General features: G+C 62.4%; 1 protein-coding gene across 5 annotated transcripts in view; it reads left to right on the forward strand.

Moving 5' to 3' along the window:
* The first annotated feature begins 3,713 nt into the window (after positions 1-3,713).
* Positions 3,714-20,655, forward strand: part of RNF213 (ring finger protein 213) — an 82,460-nt gene continuing 65,518 nt past the window's right edge. For 3 of the 5 annotated variants that reach the window (XM_016143298.2, XM_016143300.2, XM_016143299.2), the window contains exons 1-8: positions 3,716-3,957; positions 8,678-8,838; positions 12,369-12,512; positions 17,327-17,836; positions 18,034-18,156; positions 18,721-18,869; positions 19,413-19,571; positions 19,835-20,034. In XM_016143298.2, coding sequence (XP_015998784.2) covers positions 3,861-3,957; positions 8,678-8,838; positions 12,369-12,512; positions 17,327-17,836; positions 18,034-18,156; positions 18,721-18,869; positions 19,413-19,571; positions 19,835-20,034 — 1,543 coding nt within the window. In that variant the 5' untranslated portion in view covers positions 3,716-3,860. Of the gene's footprint in view, positions 3,958-8,677; positions 8,839-12,368; positions 12,513-17,326; positions 17,837-18,033; positions 18,157-18,720; positions 18,870-19,412; positions 19,572-19,834; positions 20,035-20,655 lie in introns of all 5 variants that reach the window. The other 2 variants (XM_036222860.1, XM_016143301.2) reach the window with 2 other exon arrangements.

A 20,655-nucleotide genomic window follows, 5' to 3' on the forward strand; every position in this document is an offset into this window, starting at 1 on the left:
TCGTGTCTGCCCCTGTCAAGACAGGACGTACACACCGGCCACGCCATTTGCCGACTTCCGAAGGACGTCACGGCTGCCTTCGCTGAGCAGGCTTCCGCTCCGCGGTTGGCGTTAGCGTTTCCGGCGGCCCCTCCAGGTCCACAGCTGGATAAGTGTGTTACAGCCACAGCCCCAGGCTCACCTGGCTGGGCTGGACCCCAACGGCTGCGGGAAGACTTGCCAGAGGAGGCGACCTGATACTCCAGCTAGGGTGTCAGGTGTCTAGAAGCACAAATCACGCTGGGAGTGCAGATATCGAAGGCAGGACAGTAACCCATTCTCTCTCAGGCCAGATTTTAAAAATCTCTTTACTGTTTTCCTTATTCCTCTAATGTGTGGACAAGGACATAGGGAAGGGGGTGGAGGGATGATCCCCTGAGGACATTAAAATGCCCTTAAAATCTGAAAGAAACCTCTCTTGGTAGCCCTGGTTTCTCATTAGGAAAATTCTTAACCGGGGGTCACTTGGTAAGTTATGTAAATGTCTAACCATTATGATGCACACATGAAATTCATGTGATATTGAATGACAACTGTATTGGGGGGGGGAGATTTAAAATAGAATTCTGATTCCCCAAAGGCTTCGTCAGGTTTTACAATCAAAGGTGCTGGGCCAGGCAGGTCACTGCTTTCTCCGGCCACGCGACTCGCCCAGGACGTGCATGCAAACCCCGCCACGCTGCGACGGTCTGACGTGTGCCCACTCTGCTGGCCCCTCAGTGGCCGGCGTTGCTTTGGGGAAGGCCCAGGGTTCTGACGTGCGCATGGTGTCACTGGGCCCCGGCTTGCATGGGAGCCGGCACCATGGTGTCGGCTTTTGGGGGAAGAAAGCCGACAGGCAAGGAGACCTGAAGCAGGGCTCAAACACTTCTGCCCATCCAGGTTTCCGGGCGGGCGTCAAGGGGTGTCAGCACCGGGTCTTCCTGGACAGCGGCCAGTTGGGTCGTGTCTTGTGATGCCACGGGGGTGGGGGGGGGGTGGGGGGGACAGTTAAGGGTTCACAAGTGTCCCTCGTGCATGGCAGTGACAAGTGTTTCTCGTAAGGGGTAAACTTTGGTTTCAGATCTCGTTAGAAACAGGATAGGATCGGTTCGAGCTGGTTCTGCGGTTACACAGGCAGGGTCCGCAATCCGCTACTGTCCCTCAGGGCACACATGGGAGGTGCTGCCCGGCCCGGAAGGGTCTGGGCTTCGGCCCGCGTTCTGCTGGACATGGCCGCGCTCTGCTGGCGCCCCCCAGACCTAGGAGGCCGCAGCGGCAGCGTGGGGCAGGCCTGGCCTTTCCGTCACTTGCTTTGCCCGCGGAGGCATCTGCGGTCAGCGGGGTGCTGGTTCGGGCAGAACCTTCTTCTGCCAGTGCAGTCCCTGCCCCCCAACAATAGGCTTCGGGACCTGCCCCGGCTGGTTCCCGCTTCTTTCAGGAAAGTCTCTCTCATGGGCCTCCACTAAGTCACCACGAGGTGGACGCGGGCTGGATCCTGGCCAAGACCCCGGGTGAACGCGACAGTGGGAGTGGCCGGTCGCGCGTGGGGGTTTACACCTGTGCAGGCCGCGAGCCGATCAAGCCCAGCGACCGCGCCAAACGCCCACTGAGCGCTGCCTGGGCTCCGGCACTTGTGCTGCAGTCGGGGGCGAGGTGAACACAGCCCTGCAAGGCGCGGGCGCGCGGGATGGGGACCCCAACAAAGGCTGAATTTGCCGTTCGCAGCGGGAGGAAGGACAGCGTGACGGACCTGTGCGCAAGGTGGAGAGGCCCGGAGAGGCGGGCAGGGCAGGCGCCAGCCCTTTCATCGATGATAACGACGTCCCCCTGTGGTCGGGAGCAGCGCGTGGGCCAGTGCCAGGCCCCCCACGAGCGCTCGGGCGCTGCTGGCTGCGAGACGGCGCGAGGAGTCGACACGCGAACACCCCACGCGCTCTGCTTGGGCCGGCACCAGAGTGACCCGAAGCTCTGCGCAATGCTCCGCCTCGTGTCCCCCGGGCCACTCCCTGGCTGGCCGCTGCCTCTGCAAGGTTGTGGACACCAGGCAAGGTGCTGGGCTCCGGGTTCCGGGAGCTGCGCACATCGCTCGCCCGCGCCAGGCGCGACTCGGCGCTTCCCCGAGGCCCGCCCGGCGCCCCGCGGCTGGAGGCACCGCCCCGGCGCGGGTCCACTGGGGGGCGCCAAGCGGCAGAGGGATGCGGGCCCCAGGCGCGCAGACCCGGGGCGCACGCGCGCGCGGAGGGGCGGGAGGAGGGCCGGGGCCCGGCGCAGGAAACGGCGCCGCGCCGGCTGCACGACGTGCGCGCGGGGCGCGCTGCAGGTGCGAGCGCGCCGGCCGGGCGCGGGGTCCCGAGCGCGGGGTTCAGCGCCCCGCGGGTACAGGGATGGCTCGCAGGTCGAAGTCCCGGGGTGCAGTGTCCCGGGCCCCGCGGCGGGGTCTGGGTCTGGGTCGCGGCGGCCGGGCCGGGCTGGGCGCGCCGGGGTGTGGCGCCTGCGTCCCCGCAGCGCCGCCGCTTCCTGAGGCGCCCGGTTTCGGTTTCTCCGCCCGCCCCGCCCGCGGGCAGCGCGCATCCTGGCGGGGCGCCCGGGCGACACCCCGCGGCCCCGCCGCCCGCCGCTGAGCCGCGAAGCGCCGGCGCTGGTTTAGCCCCCGGTAAGGGCCTTGGCCCGGCCCGTGGCGAGAGGGACGGCCAGACCCGGGCCGGCGGCTCCCGCCCGAATCCTTCGCTCTCACTAACCGCCGAACCGGGAGAGTGTTGCGAAAAGACGCCCATGTCTTTACTTCACAGTAACTTCCAGGAAACGGGCATCGCTGCCGCCCACCGCACCCCCAGAGCGCAGGCTTCCCCGACTTTCCAGGCAGCCTTGAGAGCCAGGAGGGGCGCAGAATGAGGGAATGGGAAAGTCGTGGGGGGCCGCCGGCCCCGACCCGACTCCGGCGCCTGGTTTTCCTGGGCGGTGGTTGGAGGCTGGACTCTGGGTGCCGGCGGGTTCAGTGGTTGGGGAAAGCGAGGCGGGAGCAGAGGAAGGTCCCGAATGATGAGTAGAGATTATTCCCCGCCCCCCACCGGCCTCTGGTGCAGGGGGACAGTGAACTGACTAAGGAGCCAGTGAGGGTCGCCGCGCCCTCTGAGTTCTCTGCTCCGTGGTGAGGGGAGCTTCGGGAAGAAGGAAGACAGCTCAGTGACAGAGGGGCCTGGGTGGTGGGGGTCTTCGGCGCCTTCGAGTGTGACAGCCGGGGGTCCTGCTGGCTGCTCCAGGGGGGGCTGTGGTGGGGCCCTGCCAGGTAAGGGCGCCCGTCCTGTGCGCTTCGCCTAATGGTCACATCAGCTGAGCCAGGGGCCTTGACTCTGGGCTCCTTGTCTGGGGCGTGCAGGGGGCAGGCGCCCTCCGCCCCTGGCTTATCTCAGGGCCTCGCACATGCTGTATCTCTGCCTCTGCTGGGGACACTGTCTCCCCCACCCCCCGGCCCCAGTTCTCACTCTCCCGGGCTCCCCAGTGGGGACAGTGAAGGTCGGGGGAGGGTGCAGGTGGGGGAGGGCCAGCAGAAAGAAAGCGGGTGCTGGAGCCTCAGGGCGCAGCGGTCCAGGGGCAGGCTGGAGGGGGAGGGCCTGGGATGAGGCGGGGCTGTGAGCCGCGGGGGAGGGGCCTGGGCTGGTTTCGATTGAGCAGGGGGACCTTCTGGGCCACTGTAAGTTCACTTTCCCAGAAAATGAAACTAATGCAGGGCTGTGGTCATGTGACAGGTGGCTGGTATATAGCTGCTCCCTCCTCGGGACTGAGGGGACTACTGCTTCCAGATCGGCAGGGGCCCCCAGCTCCCCCCATCCCCCCGAGGTATGAAGTGTCCTTCTTGCCAGCATGTCTCTAAAGAAGCCGCTCCCAAGTTCTGCAGCCAGTGTGGAGCGAGGCTGCCCTCTGCGGCCCCCCTACCAGGTGAGGCGCAAGGGGCCCCGCGGGGCTGGGGGCTGCATGGGGGCGGGAGGCAGCCGGTCAGCCCAGTCCCCTTCCTAGCTTCCTCTCCCGAAAGTGGAAGCTGCTCCCAGCAGGCAGCCCAGGCGGGCAGAGCGGTCTCCTGAAGGCAAAGGGCTCTTCCTAGAAGCATTTTCCTTAAAATAGTTCCATCTGGTCCTTTGCTGGAGGCACCTGTCACTTTTTAAAAATTTTGATTTCATTTCTCGGAGAGAATTCCCGGTTGCCCTGCCCCCTTGGGAATGGGAGGCGTGGGCTGAGCGCAGAGCTCCCGGAAGGCTGCAGAGGGTGGCGCATGGAAGTGGCACCCCAGGCACGGAGGTGGGCGAGGGGACCCCAGAGGTGGCACGGAACTCTCCGTGGCGAGTCGGTGCCTGAGCGGAAGCCTCGTGTGCGGCGGGCCTCGCCCGCTGTCTTGGCCGGGCCTTGATTCCCTGGGCGTCAGACCTGAGGCCAGGGCCCCCCTCCTCCCTCCGGCTGTCCCTCTCCATCCCTCACGGTGACCTCACCTGATTCCGTGGTTTTAAATACCATCCGTGGACCAGCAGCTGTGCCGCCCCGCCTGGGTGTCTGCAAGGCCTCCGTTTCCCATTTCTGAAGCCCAGCTCCTGTCTTCCCCCAGACCTGCCCCTCGGGCTCCCGCCTGCCCGGGCCAGGGCACCCCGTCCTTCTAGTGCCCCGGGCCCAAACCCAGCACCGATTCCCAGTCCTTCGCACCCTACGTCCGCATCTCAGATGACCCTGCTGGCCGCAAGTCAGAGCCACCCAGGGAGCTGTGCCCCGCCCCCTTCCACTCCAAGTAAAAGCTCCCAGGCCTTACCCGAGCGCCCCCTCCAAGGCCCTCTGAGCCCTCCCCTGCAACCCTCCCCCCAGCCCACTGGCCTCACTATTCCTCCTAGGACACAAAGGGCCAGCTCTGACCCCAGGGTCTTGGCACTTCCTGTTCCCTCCGGCTAGGGCACACACATCTGCCCTCAGAGGGCCGCCGGGACCCCCCTCCCCTCCTTCCATGCTCAGCCTGACCACCCCACTGAAAACTGCAACCTCCCTCCATCTGTTTGTCTGTCTTGTGGTTTCGGGAGAGACTTTTGCTGCCCCTTGTTCACAGCTGTACTCCGGGTCCCTTGCACAGTACTGGGCACAGAGCAGGTGCTCGGTAAACAACCGCCGAATGAATGGAGGAAAGTGTGGACCCCGAGCTGCTGCGCGCGTGCGTCAGTAGGAGCCGCGGGCCCGGCCTCCCCGCTCACGCGCGCTGGGCGAGAGCCCCTCGCGCAGGGCGGGCAGAAGGGCGGGGCCTCCGCTTGCCCCCTTCCCTGCGGTCGTGCGCGGCGCTGCCGTCCAGACGCCGACTGTGGGCTCCGCGTCACGTGGAGAGGCGGGCGCTTTTCATCGCTGATTTTTGCTCCATTGATTTTCTCTTGCCTCTTCGGGGAGGAGTCTGACTGAGAGTCAGACCTGAGGGTCCCGTCTTGCCTTCTGGAACCCCTGGGACCGGAGGGGTCACAGCTCCTCGTCCGCCCTCGGTGTTGAGCTGAGTGCCCGCTGCCGTCACGGGTTTCTCGCTGCCCCGGATACTGAACCGTGGCATGGCCAAGCTCCCTGGTGTCCGCCTGGGACTTCCTGCCTGCCAGGGCCCCCACCACTGGTCACCGGGACGTCTACCCGGGTGGGGAGCCTGGGGAAGGAAGCATTCTTTGGGGCTCCAGAAAATAAACCAGACCAAACCCCAGCTAAGCTGCGACATGCCCTGCATTGTCGCAGGAGGAGCTATCATAAACCCCCATTGCACAGATGCCAAGAGCAAAGCACAGAAAGGTTAAGCGATTCGCCCACAGTCACACAGCTTGAACCCAGGCTGGTGGGTCTGGAGCCGATGCCCTGGAGGAGGCCATGGTTGGGGTCTCACTGGCCACCCCCATGTGGGCTGCTGGTGGCTTTATACCCACTCTGGGTGCTGCCCACTGGGCCAGGTGGGTGACTGGCCCCAGCCCCTGCTGATAGATACTGGCCTGTCGTGGGAGGACAGGGGTCAGAAGGGTGTTGAGTGTGAGCCTCAAGGGTTACAATTAGTTACTGTAACCAGATAAACTAGGGTGGTCCTTGGCTGGCAGCTGAGAGGGGCTGGGGGCGGCAGACAGGAACTGCAGGGGCTTCATCTGAGTTGGGTCCTGGAGACTGGCCTCTTGGGGAGGGGCCTCCTCTTGGAGGGGCTCCAGGAAAGCCCACTCCCTCTGCTCCTTCTTTTGGGTTGTGCGAGGGCCTTTCACAGGGCTGCAAGGCCAGCGACGAGTTTGCCGCCTGAGCCAGGGTGCAGGAGCTCTGTCTGAGGACATGGGCGTGCGGCGTTCGGGGTGCAGGAGCTCTGTCTGAGGACATGGGCGCGCGGCGTTCGGGGTGCAGGAGCTCTGTCTGAGGACATGGGCGTGCGGCGTTCGGGGTGCAGGAGGCTCTGTCTGAGGACATGGGCGTGCGGCGTTCACACAAATGCTATCTGTCTTCCCGTGCTTGCCGCTGACCCTGAGCAGGTGGGGAGAGGGGGCGGGCTGTGCGGGGAGGCGCTTTCCCCCTACCCTTCTAGGGTCTCTGGCTGGTCTAATAAATGAACACAAGGCAGGTCAAGAGGACAAAAACACACATTTAATTTCATACATATGGGAGCCCCATAAGAATGGGAAGCCCCAGAGAGGGTCAGGCCCCTTGAGGCCTTCCTGGCACCATCCTGAGCTAAGGAGAAGGGGGTAGTGTCAGGGGTTTCAAAGGGGAGGATGAAGATTTGCAGGAAGATGGAAAATGTAGGTAAACAGGTGTTTGCTGGGCCCTGCAGAGGCGGTGGGACCAGGCAGGACTTTGGGCTCCAGCCGGGCCAGCTGGCCTGGTTCCCCACTCCTGACCCCGATGCTCTGTAAGCATCTCTGGTGATGGTCCTCGGCCTGGACCAGGCCCTTGATCTAAATTCTCTCAGGCTATTAAGGGGGAGGTAAAAAGCCCTTCCTGAGTCTTTTGTCTCTTAAAAGTAATTGGCCTAAAATAATCCTCCCTCCAGAGACATATTTGGGGTGGCAAATCCCGCTCCCCTACAGTAGGCTTGCTCAGCCAGCTCAGGGGCCACCCCAGTGCTGCCAGTCCGAAGCAGAGTGTGATCACTCCGGGGCAAACGACCCTCACCTCCCAGCAGGGGCAGAGGCCACTGGCTTCTGGGCTGCCCTCTTGTCCCGCGAGACAGGGACAGGGCCATTGTGCTTTGGGCCGGGTCATTGTGGGTGGTCCGTCCTAGGCTGCTGGGCGGGGGCTGGCGCTGGGCCCTGGTCATTGTGGAGCGCAGAACAGGCCGAACACCTGTGTGTTGCAAGGCGGGAGCCTGCCTGGTTTGGCTGGCCCCGGACCACCACCTGCTCCAGCCCTCAGGGCCAGGGGTTTAGTGTGTGTGGGCCCAGGGACACATATCACTTCCTGTGGCCTGGCTTCTCTGCTCCTCACGCTCCGGCTGGAGCTCTCTCTACAGGAATTGAAAGTGAAACCCAGATGTCGGGTGCATGTCTGGAGCTGCTGAGGGGCTTGGGGCATCCCAGGCACTGCAGGCGGGGCAGGGGGCTGGGCGCTGGGGGCCTGGGGAAGCCTCGGTGCAGCTGTCCAGACGCGCCAGGGTGCTGCGGTCTGGGGGAGTGGGAGGCCCCGTGGAAAAGCGTGGGAGGGGATGTGTGGAGAGTTCCAGGCCACCCAGGCCTGGGTGGAGGGCGGCCGGCTTTGCCAGGGGTGCCGTTGGGCTGGTCCCATGTGGAGGGCTTCAAATACTTGTAGGGTATGGGTCAGGGGCCAGGAGCCCCTCCCGACCCCAAGTCCCCACTGCTCCGGCTGGTGCCCCAGGGGACCCAGGCGGGACTTCCAGGTGGGACCTTGAGTGCTGGACAGCTGTTTGGGGGGAGCAGTAAAGTTCTGGGCAACGTATTTCTTTTTTATTTTCATTTTTCAAGTTTTCTTGAAGGTTTTTTTTTTATAATGAGAAAAAGTAAGATGAGTCTGAGACCCAGCAGCGGTCTGGGGAGGGGCTGGGGGCCTCCAGGGGAGGAGACAGCTAGTCCCCCAGAGCCTGTGGCACAGTTCCCGGGTTTCTCTGGGATGGTCCCCTGCTTCCTCCTGAGATTTGACCCATGTGCATCTGCTGTAGGAAAGGAAAGTTTTTCCTTCTACCCTCCAGGTTCTTTGGCTGGTCTAATAAATAGATTGACGTAAGACAGATTAAGAGAGTGAAAGCGACAGTGTCATAATACGTTCCCGGGAGAGACCCCGCAGAACCGAGTGACTCTCCAAAATGGCAGAAGCCACCGCCTTAAATACCGTCTTCAGCTGAAGACAAAAGAAGGTGTTGAGGGTGGCCAGGGTCGGGGTGGCCTGGGAAAGGGCTGCCGAGGGCCACGGTCACTATGCAGGTCGCCCTCGTCGCTTCGGCATTGATGAGTTTCTAGAGACGCGGTCGCCCCTTCCGGGGCCAGCCGGGGAGACCCCGCACGCACAGAGGCTCCCCGCGCAAGTGTCGGCGTCTCTTTCTAGCGGGTCACTTCTACTCAGATTTCAGAGCCTCGCCCCGTCTGCCCTTTCTTAAAAGTAGCCAGCTAAAATAATCCTCATGCCAAAAGATGTGTTCTGCGGTGACGAGTTCTGCTTCTCTCCACTGCCTTTGCAGATTCTGAGAACAACCCCAAGGTGGCTTCGGCCTCCGAGGGAGAAATGGAGTGCGGGCTGGAGCTGAAGGCGGAAGGCGGCCCTTTCTTATCTCCGGGCACAAGTGACCGGCAGCGAAGCCTGGACGAGCCCTGCGCGGCCGCCTCCTGGGACACCTGCCAGGTGAGGCCAGCCCCCGGTGACGGCGACGTGGGCCTGGCTCTGCCCAGCTCCCGCCCGCCCTCACTCTCAGCTTCCTGCTGTGGTTTCCTCAGCGGCCGGACAGTGCTCCCCCAGCCCTCACGACGTCCTCTCTAGGACGTGGGCACAGCACTGCTGCCCTCTGACCCCTGCTCACTGGCCAGAGGCAGAGCCGCCCCTTCTTGTTCGGTGCCTGGGTTCCTGTCTCGCCCGAGGCCTCCCCCGCCTTCCCCGCCCACCAGGCCCCATGCGCCCTGTCTCCCCACAGCTGTGCAAAGCGCCTGCTTCTGCCCTGGGGGCGTCTGCCCCATCTGGGCCTCTTTGCATCGAGGATGTTGGCCCCGAGGCACTTCTGGCCTCTGGGGACAGGCTGTCTTTTATCTCCCATCCAGTGTCAAATCCCGGGTGTCTCCTGGTTAAGGGGCCACCAGGCTGGACCCCCAGGCCAGGCCTGCAGGGGAGTTACCTGGGCGGGTCCAGGGAGAATGATGGGGGAGGAGCCGCCACGCAGACGCTCACCCACCCAGACCCCCAGTGGGTCAGCTCAGGCTCCCTGCGGGACACCGGGAACGGAGGGACAAGGGACGCTGTGGCTGTGTCTGCGAGAGACGCTCTCCAGGCTGGCCTCCTGCTGTCCCCAGCAGGGGCCAGGCTGGGCTGGGCAGTGCCACAGCTGGCCGCGTTGCGCTGTGTTGCGTGGATGTGCGTGCGCGTGTGAGGTCTGTGTGTGGGGAGATGGGTGTCCACGTGCGGTGTGTGTGTGCAGTGGGGAGGTGTGTATTTGAATGTGCTGTGCGTGTGAATGTGTTGGATGTGCGTCTGTGTGAGTAGCGTGTATGAGTGTGGAGGGTGTGTGTATTTGGGGATGTGTGTTTGTGTGTATGTGTGTGAGAATTTGTTGGGGGTGTGCGTGAATGTGGGCTGTATATGTATTGTGTGCGTGTATTAGGGTGTGTTGCATTGGGGTGTGTGTATTGGGGTACGCGTGGGGGTGGATTCCAGGGGCATGCATACTGGGGTTTGTGTGAGTGTACGTTTGGGGGTATATGTGTATTGTAGGATGTGTGTGTATTGGGGTGTGTGAGTGAGTGTGGACTGGGCGTGTGTGTCCTGGGGTCCGTGTGTGAGTCTGTATGTGTGGGGAGTGTGAGTGGGTGTCTTTCCCCTGACCCATCGCCCGCCGATGGCCAGCTCGGAGCCTGGGCCGCGGGCGTCACTGGGGTCTGGGCAAACCAGAAGTGAGCGTCGGCAAACGCATCGTTGAGAAGCGCGCGTGGCGATATGACTGAAATGAGCGCCGAGCCCAGCAGGCTTGGTTTGTTTTTTTCTTTGACAGAGTAAGGTTAAGGCTCTTTCAAAAAAGAGATGGGCAAGAAAAAACAAAATTGTGAAAAAGAGAAGTCCGGAGTGGGACTTGGCTGTACTAGATTAAACAAAACTGTTACAAGGCCACGGTCATTAAGACAGTGGCTCCTGGGGGTGGTTAACGAACCAGAACAGACCGCCTGAAATGGAGTCTGATGTGTGTAAAAAGCCTCGAGGAAAATGTACGTAAATATTCATGTCATCTCTGGAGGAGGAAAGATTTTCTAGTAATTAAAGCAAGGGGGAAAATGCAAACAAAAGATAGTATATTTGGCTCCCAGAAAAGTCTTAAAAGAACCGAAAACCTCACAGACTATGATAAGCGCAGTTTAGGAAAGATATGTAGAGAATGTCCGGCTTTACATACAGATATTTTTAGCAAAGAGTGAGTTCCCTCAATGTGTCAAAAGCTCTTAGAAATCAGGTAGAAAACGGCAACCGACCCGATAGCAGAACGGGCCAGCGGCAGGTGGTCGTCCCCGAGAGAGGCGCGGGTGACAGCTCTGGAGTCCGACACTAAGGATTAGAAGAGCCACCCTCCGATCGAAGCCTCGGCTTAAAGCCAGCGTTCGCTGCGGCGAGGCGGGCTCGGCCTGCCCTTCCGGGGCCGCCAGGGTGTTTGGCACCAGGTGGGGGAGGTGGTTGTACAGCGCCGTGAGGGCACAAGGTGCCGCCGAGGTGTGTGCCTTAAAATGGTTAATTTTAGGTCACGTGATTTTCCACAGATGGGAGTGTAAAAAACGCCTAAATGCACAGGTACCCACCCAGGAAAGGGAGCGAAGGAGGGGCGCACAGGACTGCCTCCGCCGGTTAGTTCGTGGCCGTTCCCCATGCCCCACAGTGACCCCACAAAACCCTTAGGGTCAGGAAGTGGAGCGTGCGTTGTTGAGAACGGGCTGGTAGGCATGGCGGTGTGATGACATGCCAGGGGACCAGGGACGACGGCCCAGGGCGAGGACCGGGCCGCGAGGCCGGCCTCGTCCCCAGCCACCAAGCGGGGGTTCCTGCGTCCAGCAGTCGTGAGGCCGTGTGCTGGGCGTGTTTGCTAATGAGCTCCGGTCCTGCCTGTCGCCGAGGCTGGCCGGCTGGGGGCCTTTGCCGGTCCTTGCTTCCTCCCCAGCAGCTGGTGGATTTGTTCTCCCCAGGGTTAATTTCCCTCTATGGGCAAGTGGGGTCGAAGGCTCCGTCTGGCCCTGTGGTTCCTTCCTTTCTCAGCTTCCGGCCACTGGGTGACAGGAACCAGTCGGCCTGGATTCCTGGCTCTGTGGGGAGCGGGGGCTCTGGCCCCGGGACCAGCAGTGTGCTCTGCTGTTACCCACTGGGCCGTCCCATGTGCCCCTTGCAGAAATACCAATTGTCTGCATTCCCCAGGACGCGGTCCAGAGGCTGTCGCCTTCCTGCTGTCCTTCTCCTCGATAGTAGTTCGGGGACCCAGATGTCCACCATGCCCTGGGCCGCTCCAGTGAGCCCGAGGCCAGACTGGAGGCCACACAGGTGGCTCTCTTTGTGCCCATAGCAGCTGCAGCATAGGAGCTGGGCCTTGGTTCTGGGCCCTGTTTGCCAGGACTCGCCCTGCCTTGCCCTGCCTCAGCCGGTGGCACGTTGGCAAGCCCCTCTGGCCGCACTGTCTTCCTTAGAGAAAGGAGGAGGTGGTGGGAGGAGGATATGAGCCCCCCGTGCCAGGGCCAGTCAACCCTGTGCCAGCCGAGGTGCACCATCCACAGCGGGGGGCTCTGCCCTGCACTGCCCCAGCACCTGAGAGTCCCCGGGGGCCTGGCCTGGCTCTGCCCAAGCACGAGGTGCCCAGTCCTCCTGGGAACGCGTCCACGGAGGGGGGAGCACCAGCCCAGGCACTGGGACAGAGGCCCCGGAGCGCCAGGCCCTGGGCTCGCTGGCGTGGGCGTCGGGCGGGCCGACTCATACAAGCAACAGCCCTGCTGTGGGGCACGTCTCTTACCTGGGTTTGCTCTGCCCACCTGCCCCCCCACAAAAGCCCTTCCTTGGGCTTCCTGCACTCAGCTTCCTGCTTGGACTGCCAGGGTTTGGAGAGGTTTCTGGGCCTGAGTTAGGGGTCCGCGAGGCTTCCGCCAGAGAGGGGCCTCTGGTCCCCCTGCCTTGTCTGAACTGTGGGGGTCATGTTTCGACAGGGAGGTGCGTCAGAGCGTTTTGTAGACACGGTCGCTTGCACGTCTGATGAGCTGGAGGCTGCTAATCTCCCTCCCAGCAAAAGAAGAAAAGAGGACGCGACCTGGGTGGAGGAGGCTGGCGTGCTCTCGGCAGACCCCGAGCAGGTAGTTCGCACACACGGTGGGACGCGGCGCTTCCCACGCGCTCTGCGCCTGCATGTGGTCCAGCACCCCGACAGGCAGGCACCTGGGACGCTCGCCCCGTCCAGGGCTGGTCCGTGGCGGAGCCGCGCCCTCAGGATTCGGCCCTTGTGACAGAGGACGCCCTGCGGACTTTAAATTTCAGCTTTTCCCATGTGTGCCCCACTCCCCGGCTCCCCACCGTCCCCCAACCCTCTGTTCATCGTTGTATTTCTTGTGAAACTATCTCCTTTGAGATGCAGGGAGACGCACGTGCCACACGAGATGTTCTCTCTGGGGCAAAAGGCAGGGGCCCGGGTCCTCGCGAGGGCCAGAGCCCTCCCGGGCGCATGTCACCGCCGCGTCACCTGAGTCCTGAAAGCCAGTGCGGTGTGTGTTGGATGCCGCTGATCTTGGTCTCAGGTTTCCGGAAGTTCGAATCCTGCTTTAGGAGTGTCGCGGTGCTTACTAATAACATAAAAAAGGAAACTAGCTTATATCTGCAACGAAAGCGTTTTCGCTTATGAGGAAAAGCCTATCAGATGGGCGGGGTTTTGTTTTTATTAAAAAGAGGGTTTGGGCTGGTGGCTGCTGCCGCAGGTGTGCTGAAAGCCACCTCTGCTGTTGGCGGGTGGCTGTGGTCTGAGGTCCCCGTGTGGACCATTGTCCTGGCAGTCACCTTTCCCTCGGCGAGTGTCTCCAGGAACTGGCTCACTGTCCCCCCGAGGGTCCCTCCTGTGTGTACTGTGGTCTTCACGTGGCCGCCCGTCCCAGGCCCCCGCTGTGCCGACCACGCCCCTCCTTCTGGAAGGCGGGCACGACCCCAGTGTCCCGGGGATGGCAGCCGCCACCTGCTATGAGGTCACTTGCCTCCCGCCACCTTCTGAGATGCCCGGAGGGTGGGGCCCCTTCCACACGGGGTCCTCCTGCACTGCATCCCGACTCGGCGGCCTTGGCCTGAGGGTCTGTGGCCTGGTGTCTTATTCAATGAAAGCTGTCAATGTCTTGATTACTTTGACTTATCCAGGTTGGAAGCAAACTAATTTGAGGTGCAATTATTTTAACCATTAGAAATCTTTGGGTTGCAAATAATCGAAAACCCAGCTCAGATTCAGTAATGTGACACAGGGCACGTGTCACGCACGTAACGGGGAAACCGCCAGGCAGGTGGCTGCAGGCAGGGCTCGATCCAGCCGTGAGGTCTGGGCCCCAAGTCCGGCATCTGTCCGTCTGTCCGTGCCTTTGCTCTGCCTTCCCGATGCCTCCGGACAGCCGTCTTTGGCACTCGGACTCTTCCGCCTGCGTCCCTTCTCGGCTTCCGCAGGCAGCCACTCCCCAGCCATCCTTCGGGAGCAGGGGAACACCTCCCTTGGCGGCTCTTCCAGGAGACAGAGGAAGCGGCTGTCTCCCCAGGGGCAGCTTGCTTCAAATCTCCTTGGCTCTGATTGGCTCACGCTTCTGTCCCTGAACCAATCACTGCGGCCAAGTGAATTCTACTTGCACCGCCGGCTGAGAACAGGGCAGCGCCTGTGCACAGCCTCTGCTGTGCCTGGGAAGGCCCAAGGCCACCGCGGCATGGAGGGCACTTCCCTGTGTGGTGGCATCTTGCTCTGCAGCCCGTGCATGGTCACCGGGCCACCTGGTGTGCACTGAGTCTGCAGGTCAGCTGATCTTTCTGGTTCCTGTCACAGACTTTTTTCTTCTTGCTTCCGCAAAGCCGTGCCTTGTGTTTGTAGAGGTGTAAGCTCAGTTTTATGAAAGACGGAAGCTCAGAAAGGTTACTGTCACTCAGGGCCTGGCCCCGCTGGGGTGGCCGGGGAGACGCAGACGAGGCTTAGCCCGAGCAGTGTGGTTTGCTGGGAGGACGTGTCTGGTCAGGTGCCAGGCAGAAAGGTGACACCGTCTCCTGCCCGCTCGCCCTTCCCAAATCGGCACCGCACTTCCCGTCAGCACAGGCTGCGCCAGCAGGCGCCAGGTGGTTCGGCCGGAGCTAGAGGGCCCATTTGTCAGCCCCGCGCCCTTGCCGAGCAGCCTGGGGCCCCCCTCCGGCTAGCCCTTTACGTCTCCGCGTCTCCACCGCAGCACCCCCACCCCCTGCAGTAGGCACCTGTCCGGGGTCCCCAGCCTTCCCATGTACTCCTGACCCGGCACTCAAGTGAGGGGACGGGGCCGCCCGCCTCCCCCAGACCGGGGCCTCCGTGGGGGGTGGGAGGCCGGCGTCGCTTCGTTGCGTGGAAAAATGAACCAGCACTCATTGTAAAATCAGGGATGCCTTGTGACGGAACAAAACCCCCAAGAATTAGCAAACTTATTTTTTTTCCTAGTTAGTTCTCTTCATTTAGGCAGGGGTAGGGCTCCTGTGGTCATTTATTTTGCTTTTTGGGAAACAGCCATATTCAGAACGGGCATGACTCGGAACATGTGTGTGTACAACTCACGTTTGTAAACCGTGTAAAATCTTGGTTCTTGTCAAGGAAGATGTTTAGGCTTCAGCCCTGAGCCCCGTGTGCCGGGCGTGCCAGGCCAGACTAGATGTGCGACGGGTGCTCAGCACGCGCACGTCCCCCAGGTGTGCGCTCATCGCCCTCTGCTGCCCGTGCAAAGTCCGACTCCCGAGGCAGCTTGCAGAGAGCAGGTGGGGTCAGACAGAAGGAGAGAGGGTGGGGTGACGAGGAGGGCGCGGTGCGGGGCCAGGCCGCGGCCAGCACGCCCGTCCTGCGTCGCCTTGTCCTGGGCGCTGGACGCAGAGGCGAACGGGACAGACTTCCCCTCCGGGACAGAGGAGGCAAGCCAGTGTGTGTTTAGTGTGTGTGTGTGGGGGGGCGCCGTCGAGCGGGGCCGGCTGGAGGTGTCTGCTTCCTGCAGAGGGTGTCAGGACCGTGGCTATGTCTGGGGAGAGGCAGGAGGTGTCCTGATTGCCCCTGGGATTTGGTGTGTGGAGGCGCCTGGGGACCGGGACGAGAGGGCAGTGCTGGGGAGCACAGTGCCCAGGAGGAGGCGGCACGGCACGGGCGGGCGGAGCAGCAGTGGCCGGGAGGCGCGAGGCCCAGCGTGTGGTGGGGCAGAGCGGCCACGTCCGGCAGGTGCATGATGGCGGCGGCCCCAGGGTGATCAGGGCTGGAGGTGAGAGGTCAGGAAGGTGGTGGGGGTAGGCAGGGCCTCTGGGTCAGCTGGTTCGCATATGAAAATTAGGCTCTCTGGTGATTTATCTGCTGTCTCTAGGAACTAGCCAGTCCTGGGGTCAGTGGGGGGGCATCCCTCCATGGCCCCTAAAATAACAGAGCACTCTAAATACAGAAAATAAAACGCAGGGTTAATACCTGAGGCCAGGGCCCGGGGGTCTTAGGGCCGCGTGCGGCTGAGCTCTGTTCCGGGTGAGCGAGGCGGCTGCAGAGGCCGCTGTGCCATCGGCAGCACGGGTGCGAGGCGGCATCGCTGGGTCCTCTGGCTTCAGTGTCTTCCAGACTCAGCCTGTGCCAGCTCATCCAGGGAGCCTTCCAGGCTAGGGCTACCTTCGGCTGCCCAGCGGCCGCACGTGCCTTCGCCGTCGGCGCGTGCCGTGCACTGAGACCGTCTGCTTCCAGTCTGTCTCCCCGACTCAGCTCTCAGCTTTGTGGGGAAGGAACTTGCCGTGCTCCCCTACTCCGTGCTCCTCGCACGGATGCCAGGCTCCTCCATGAATCGTGTCGAGGCGACGCGACTTGATTTCAGGCAGCCTAGAGCTAAGGAGGAGATTCTGCCGTGGGCCACGGGCCAGGCGGTCCGTGCACACGGCCTCCTGCTGGCCTGACCGCTGGTCATCCACCAGGAAGGTGAATGGAGGCGCTAGTGCCCGGGCCTCCCCAGACCAGTCAGATCAGAGTTGGGGCGAACGCGGCCGGGCTTCCAGGGGTGACCTGCTGCTCACAGCAGGTCCGGGGCTGGAGGCTGCCCCTGGAGACGCAGACCCTTGGGGGCCCAGCATGCGCCCAGACCTGTCACCCACGGCAGAGGGGGGTGTTGCTACTTTAAACGACCTTTCTTTAGCCTCTGTCTCCCTATCGTGATGTTAGTGGGTATCAGTTCTGAGGTTCAGAAACTGCCCTTGGGGTGGCCCGCGGCAGCCCCGTGTCATACTTGTCACCATGGGCAGATGTGCGGGACGTTTGCTCAGGATTCTTGCTGGGAATCTGGGAGCCGACCCAGAATGAGCCCACGCTGCTCCCGAGCACAGTCCCCACGCGAGGCAGGGCACCAAGTCCCTGTGGGGTCCTGGGGAGGCCCCTCCACGCCAGCTTCAGACGAGCTCCATTTCCAGTTCCGAAGTCGGGGTCTCAGCTTTGAGCAAGGGTCTCCGGGCCGAGGCGGGACGGGGTGACCGAGTGCATCCTGCCTCGCCCTTCACGCCGTTTCAGCGTCTGTGAACGCAACACACCCTGCGAGCGTGGCATGTGGAAGCCACCACCATGGGCCGCCCTCCAGCGGGAGCCAGCTCCGCTCTGGCCAGCGCTGGGTGGCCGGTGGCGCCCAGGCTCCGCCCACCACCCCGTTCCTGTGCATCTTGGTGCAAGACAAAGCAATGGCAGGCTTGCCGGGCGTGAGGCGGTTCGGTCGAGCTGGGCATGACACTCTTTCGTTCCTTTGCTCGTTCGTGTGTTTTTTATTGCTATTTTTTTCAGTTAGAGTTGACGTACATCATTGTATTAGTTGCAGGTGTACGGGCTTGACCTTCTCACGCAGTTGAAAGGAACTCAAAGGAAAGTATGGGCAACAGTAGAATAAACCTAAGAAGTAACATTTGTGTCTCCTTTTCTGTCTAGAGCAAAAAGAAGAGAAGGAGAAGAAAGAGACGGGGGGCCTCCGCCTCCGCCGGGCCGTACTCCCTGCCCGCGCGGCCCACCCCCCCCTCTGGCCCGGATTCGCTCGCGAACCCTGGCTTCCAGGACGCAGCCCGGCCCCGACAGTCGGCTCAGCAGGGCGGTCCGCCTGGCCAGCCAAGCCCGGATCCAGGCGCAGGCGCAATGCCGGCGGATGGGGCTCTGCAGAGCCACCCTACGGCAGCGCCGAAAGCAGCCCCCGGAGGCCCGTCTCCGAGCAGCCCCGCATCTGAGGATCAGGAGCTCAGACGTGCCCTCCCGGAAGCAGGGAGCCAAGAGCCCCCCGATATCCCCCAGGAGGGTGCCGGCCTCACCGCCTCTGCCTGCGGAGGTGGCCCCGGGAAGGAAGACAGAGCCCAGGACCTCCCTCTGCCTGAGTCCCAGGGGGACCACGCTGAGCCCAGGAAAGACCCACAGGCTGCCGGGCAGCCGGCCGAGGCCGCCCCCTCTGGGGTGAGTCGTGAACAGAGCGATGACTACGGGGCGCCCGCGGGGCCCACGATGCCTCGCTGTCTGGGGAGGCACTGTGGGAGGGACTGCCCCTCCACCCTGAGCAGCCGGTCCCCATCGCTGGGTTGGTAGCCAGTCCTAGTCCCCCTGTCCATTTTGTTACCTCGGCCCTGATGTTTTGGGGTCTTCGTTTCTTCCAGGTAGTAGATGCTGCCGCTCAGCTGGCGAACCCAGAGAAAGGGACTGAGGAAGAAGTTACCAAGAAGACTCAGAAATCGGAACGGCCTCCAGCGAGCGCCGCTGCTCCCAGCGGACGCTGCCAGGTGAAGTGCCCAGGACGGCCCCCGCGGCCCGGCTGTCTGCCCCACGCCGGCGCCTTTCGGCCCCGTTTCCCCAGCAGGTCGCTTTGCGTTCAGTTACCCGCCGGATGCGGATCAGGTGCGAGGGTGCGGCCGTGAGCGAGCCCCAGCTCCTGCCTTCACACACCCACGTTCTAGAGGGAGAAAGACAGGAAGCAGGCTGGGAGGGGTGCCCCAGAGAGCGGGGTGGGGGGTGCCAGAGGTGCCGCCAAGGGGATGTGGCCGGGCAAGCCTCTCCGAGGACACCTGGAAGAGTGACAGGCAAGCAAGGCGGAGATCTGGGGTGGCGTCCCCTGCAGAGGGAATGGCACGTGCAGAGACCCGGAAGTCGAGGGTGGTGGCCGCTTAAGGGGAAGCAGGAAGCTGGCACCCGGAGAACCATGAGTGGGGGGGACCGTCGGAGCTGTAGGGGGCACTCCAGAAGGCGCTGGCAGGTTCTGAGCACTCTGGCCGCTGTCGAAAGCCTCGCCTCTCGGGGGCAAACTTGGAGGCTGGTCCTAGAAGCTGGGGTTTGGTCACCTTTCCCAGGAAGCTGAAACCAAGGACAAGACGGCTGCTGCTGGAGGGAAAGCCAAGCCGGAGAAGCCGGAAGGAAGCGCCAGAAGCCACGCGGACGCTGCGAAGCCTGGGAAGGAGCAGAGAGACCGGAAAGCTGGTGCACAGCAAGCTAAGGACAGGTGGGCACCCCAGCGTGTTCGCGGGGGACGGGGGCCCAGGAGCCGTCCCCACTGCACCCCGCCCCACAGCGGAAACCCCAGGCCGCCCCTGCGTGCATGTTTTTGAGGGAAGGGACTCGACCCCGAGGTGTGGGGAGGGGACACTGTCCTGGTGTCTTGCTTGGCTTAAGTGCTGAGTCACAGTCCCTGAGGGCCCAGAGGCAACAGGGCCTCACAGACTCAGGACAGAGGCTGTCACGTTTCAGAGGGCTGGCCGGCCCTTCCCGCCACTGCCCCAGCCCTTCGAGAGGGACAGAAACTGTCCCCAGCCCTGTGCCCTGTGCCCACTGACCCACTGCTGTGGGAGAGGCAGGAGGAAGCCCACGGCGGGCAGCGTGTTGAAATGTGGGGCTCTTGCATTTTTGCTGGGCACGTGTTAATGCACAGTCAAGAAACAAGGATCCTATGTGTGTGTGCGTGTGTGTGCATGTGCGTGTGTGCGTGGAAGCAGATGGAGGGACCGATCCGGAGGTGACCAGTGTTCCCTTTGTGGCTTTCCTGCAGTCCCCTGAACCCCGGAGAAGGAGTCATGGTGTTCTTTCATGCAATCATATCGAAAGATTTCAAATTCGACTGCAACCGGCACCAAATATTCATCAAGGGGGGAGAAGAGCTCGGAAAGCCCAAGTGGATTAAAAAATTTTGCGAGATGACCTTCAGCAAGTGAGTATGTCCAGGGCTCACAGGCGCCCCGAGAATGTATTGGACGTCCGGTCCCTGAAGTAGATTGAAGCCGTAGTTTTTATCAAGTCAATGACATCCTTAGACTTTTGGAAAACGAATGCTCCGGACAACAGGCTTCCCTGTCCGGTTCCTCTGTGCGGCCCGCTCTCGTGGGCTATGTCAGGGGCCGTGCCGTGTTTGAGGGGCACGAGAATTTCCGCGAGGCCGTTCTGATGACCGGCCGGTGTCCCTTTGGCTCGCAGGGACTTGGACCAGCACGGGACTCTCGTGGAAGGCTCCGGCATCATCTCCAGGCAGCACCTGGACAAGCCCATCCCGTACAAGTACGTGTTGTCCCGCGGCAAGGGCTCCGACGAGTACGAGTTCATCTACAAGCAGCAGAAGGAGAAGCACGAGCACGTCAACCGCTGCCTGCGGGTGAAGGCGGAGCTGCTGGGCCCAGGTGGGCCGCGCGCCGGGCCGCCCGTGCGCCAGGGCCAGGTGCCCGCGGCCGGCGGGGACGGGGACCCCCGCGGCGCCCCGCCTGCCGCGTCCCCGCTGCCGCTCCCCTGGGTCTCTGTCGTCACTTTATTCTCCGCTTTCTTTTTCTTTCTCTTATTTATATTGTTTCTTATCTTTTTGTTTATTCTTTGCACTGTTTTCTACTCATTGCGTTATAGTGCTTGTGTGTGGGTGTGTGTGTTACTAGTAGTGTGTGTGTTACTGGCGGGGGGTGTGTGTTACTGGTGGTGTGGGCGGTGTCTAATGTGTGTGCACACGCGTGTGTGTTCTGTACATGGACCGCTCCATGCATTCTACTCCGGGAACCTGCTCGACGCTTCTGTGTAGCCTGATGCCTCGTCTGTCACCAGCGTCCCGTGTGTGCTCGGAGGACCGGATGGCACGTGTCTAGCAGACGAAGTCTCGTCAATGCCAGAAGCGTTTCTGAAGACCGGCCTGTCGGCTTCTGCCCGCTGTGTCCTGTCTGCCACTGCGCCTGGGCTCCAGCTCCCGACTCCTCACGTGGGCTTTGCTTTTAGAACAGCTTGGGGGCTGGCGCCCCAGTCGGGTGGGTCGGGTAGGG

The sequence above is a fragment of the Rousettus aegyptiacus genome, unplaced genomic scaffold, assembly GCF_014176215.1.
Source record: "Rousettus aegyptiacus isolate mRouAeg1 unplaced genomic scaffold, mRouAeg1.p scaffold_m13_p_6, whole genome shotgun sequence".
NCBI classification, from domain to species: domain Eukaryota; kingdom Metazoa; phylum Chordata; class Mammalia; order Chiroptera; family Pteropodidae; genus Rousettus; species Rousettus aegyptiacus.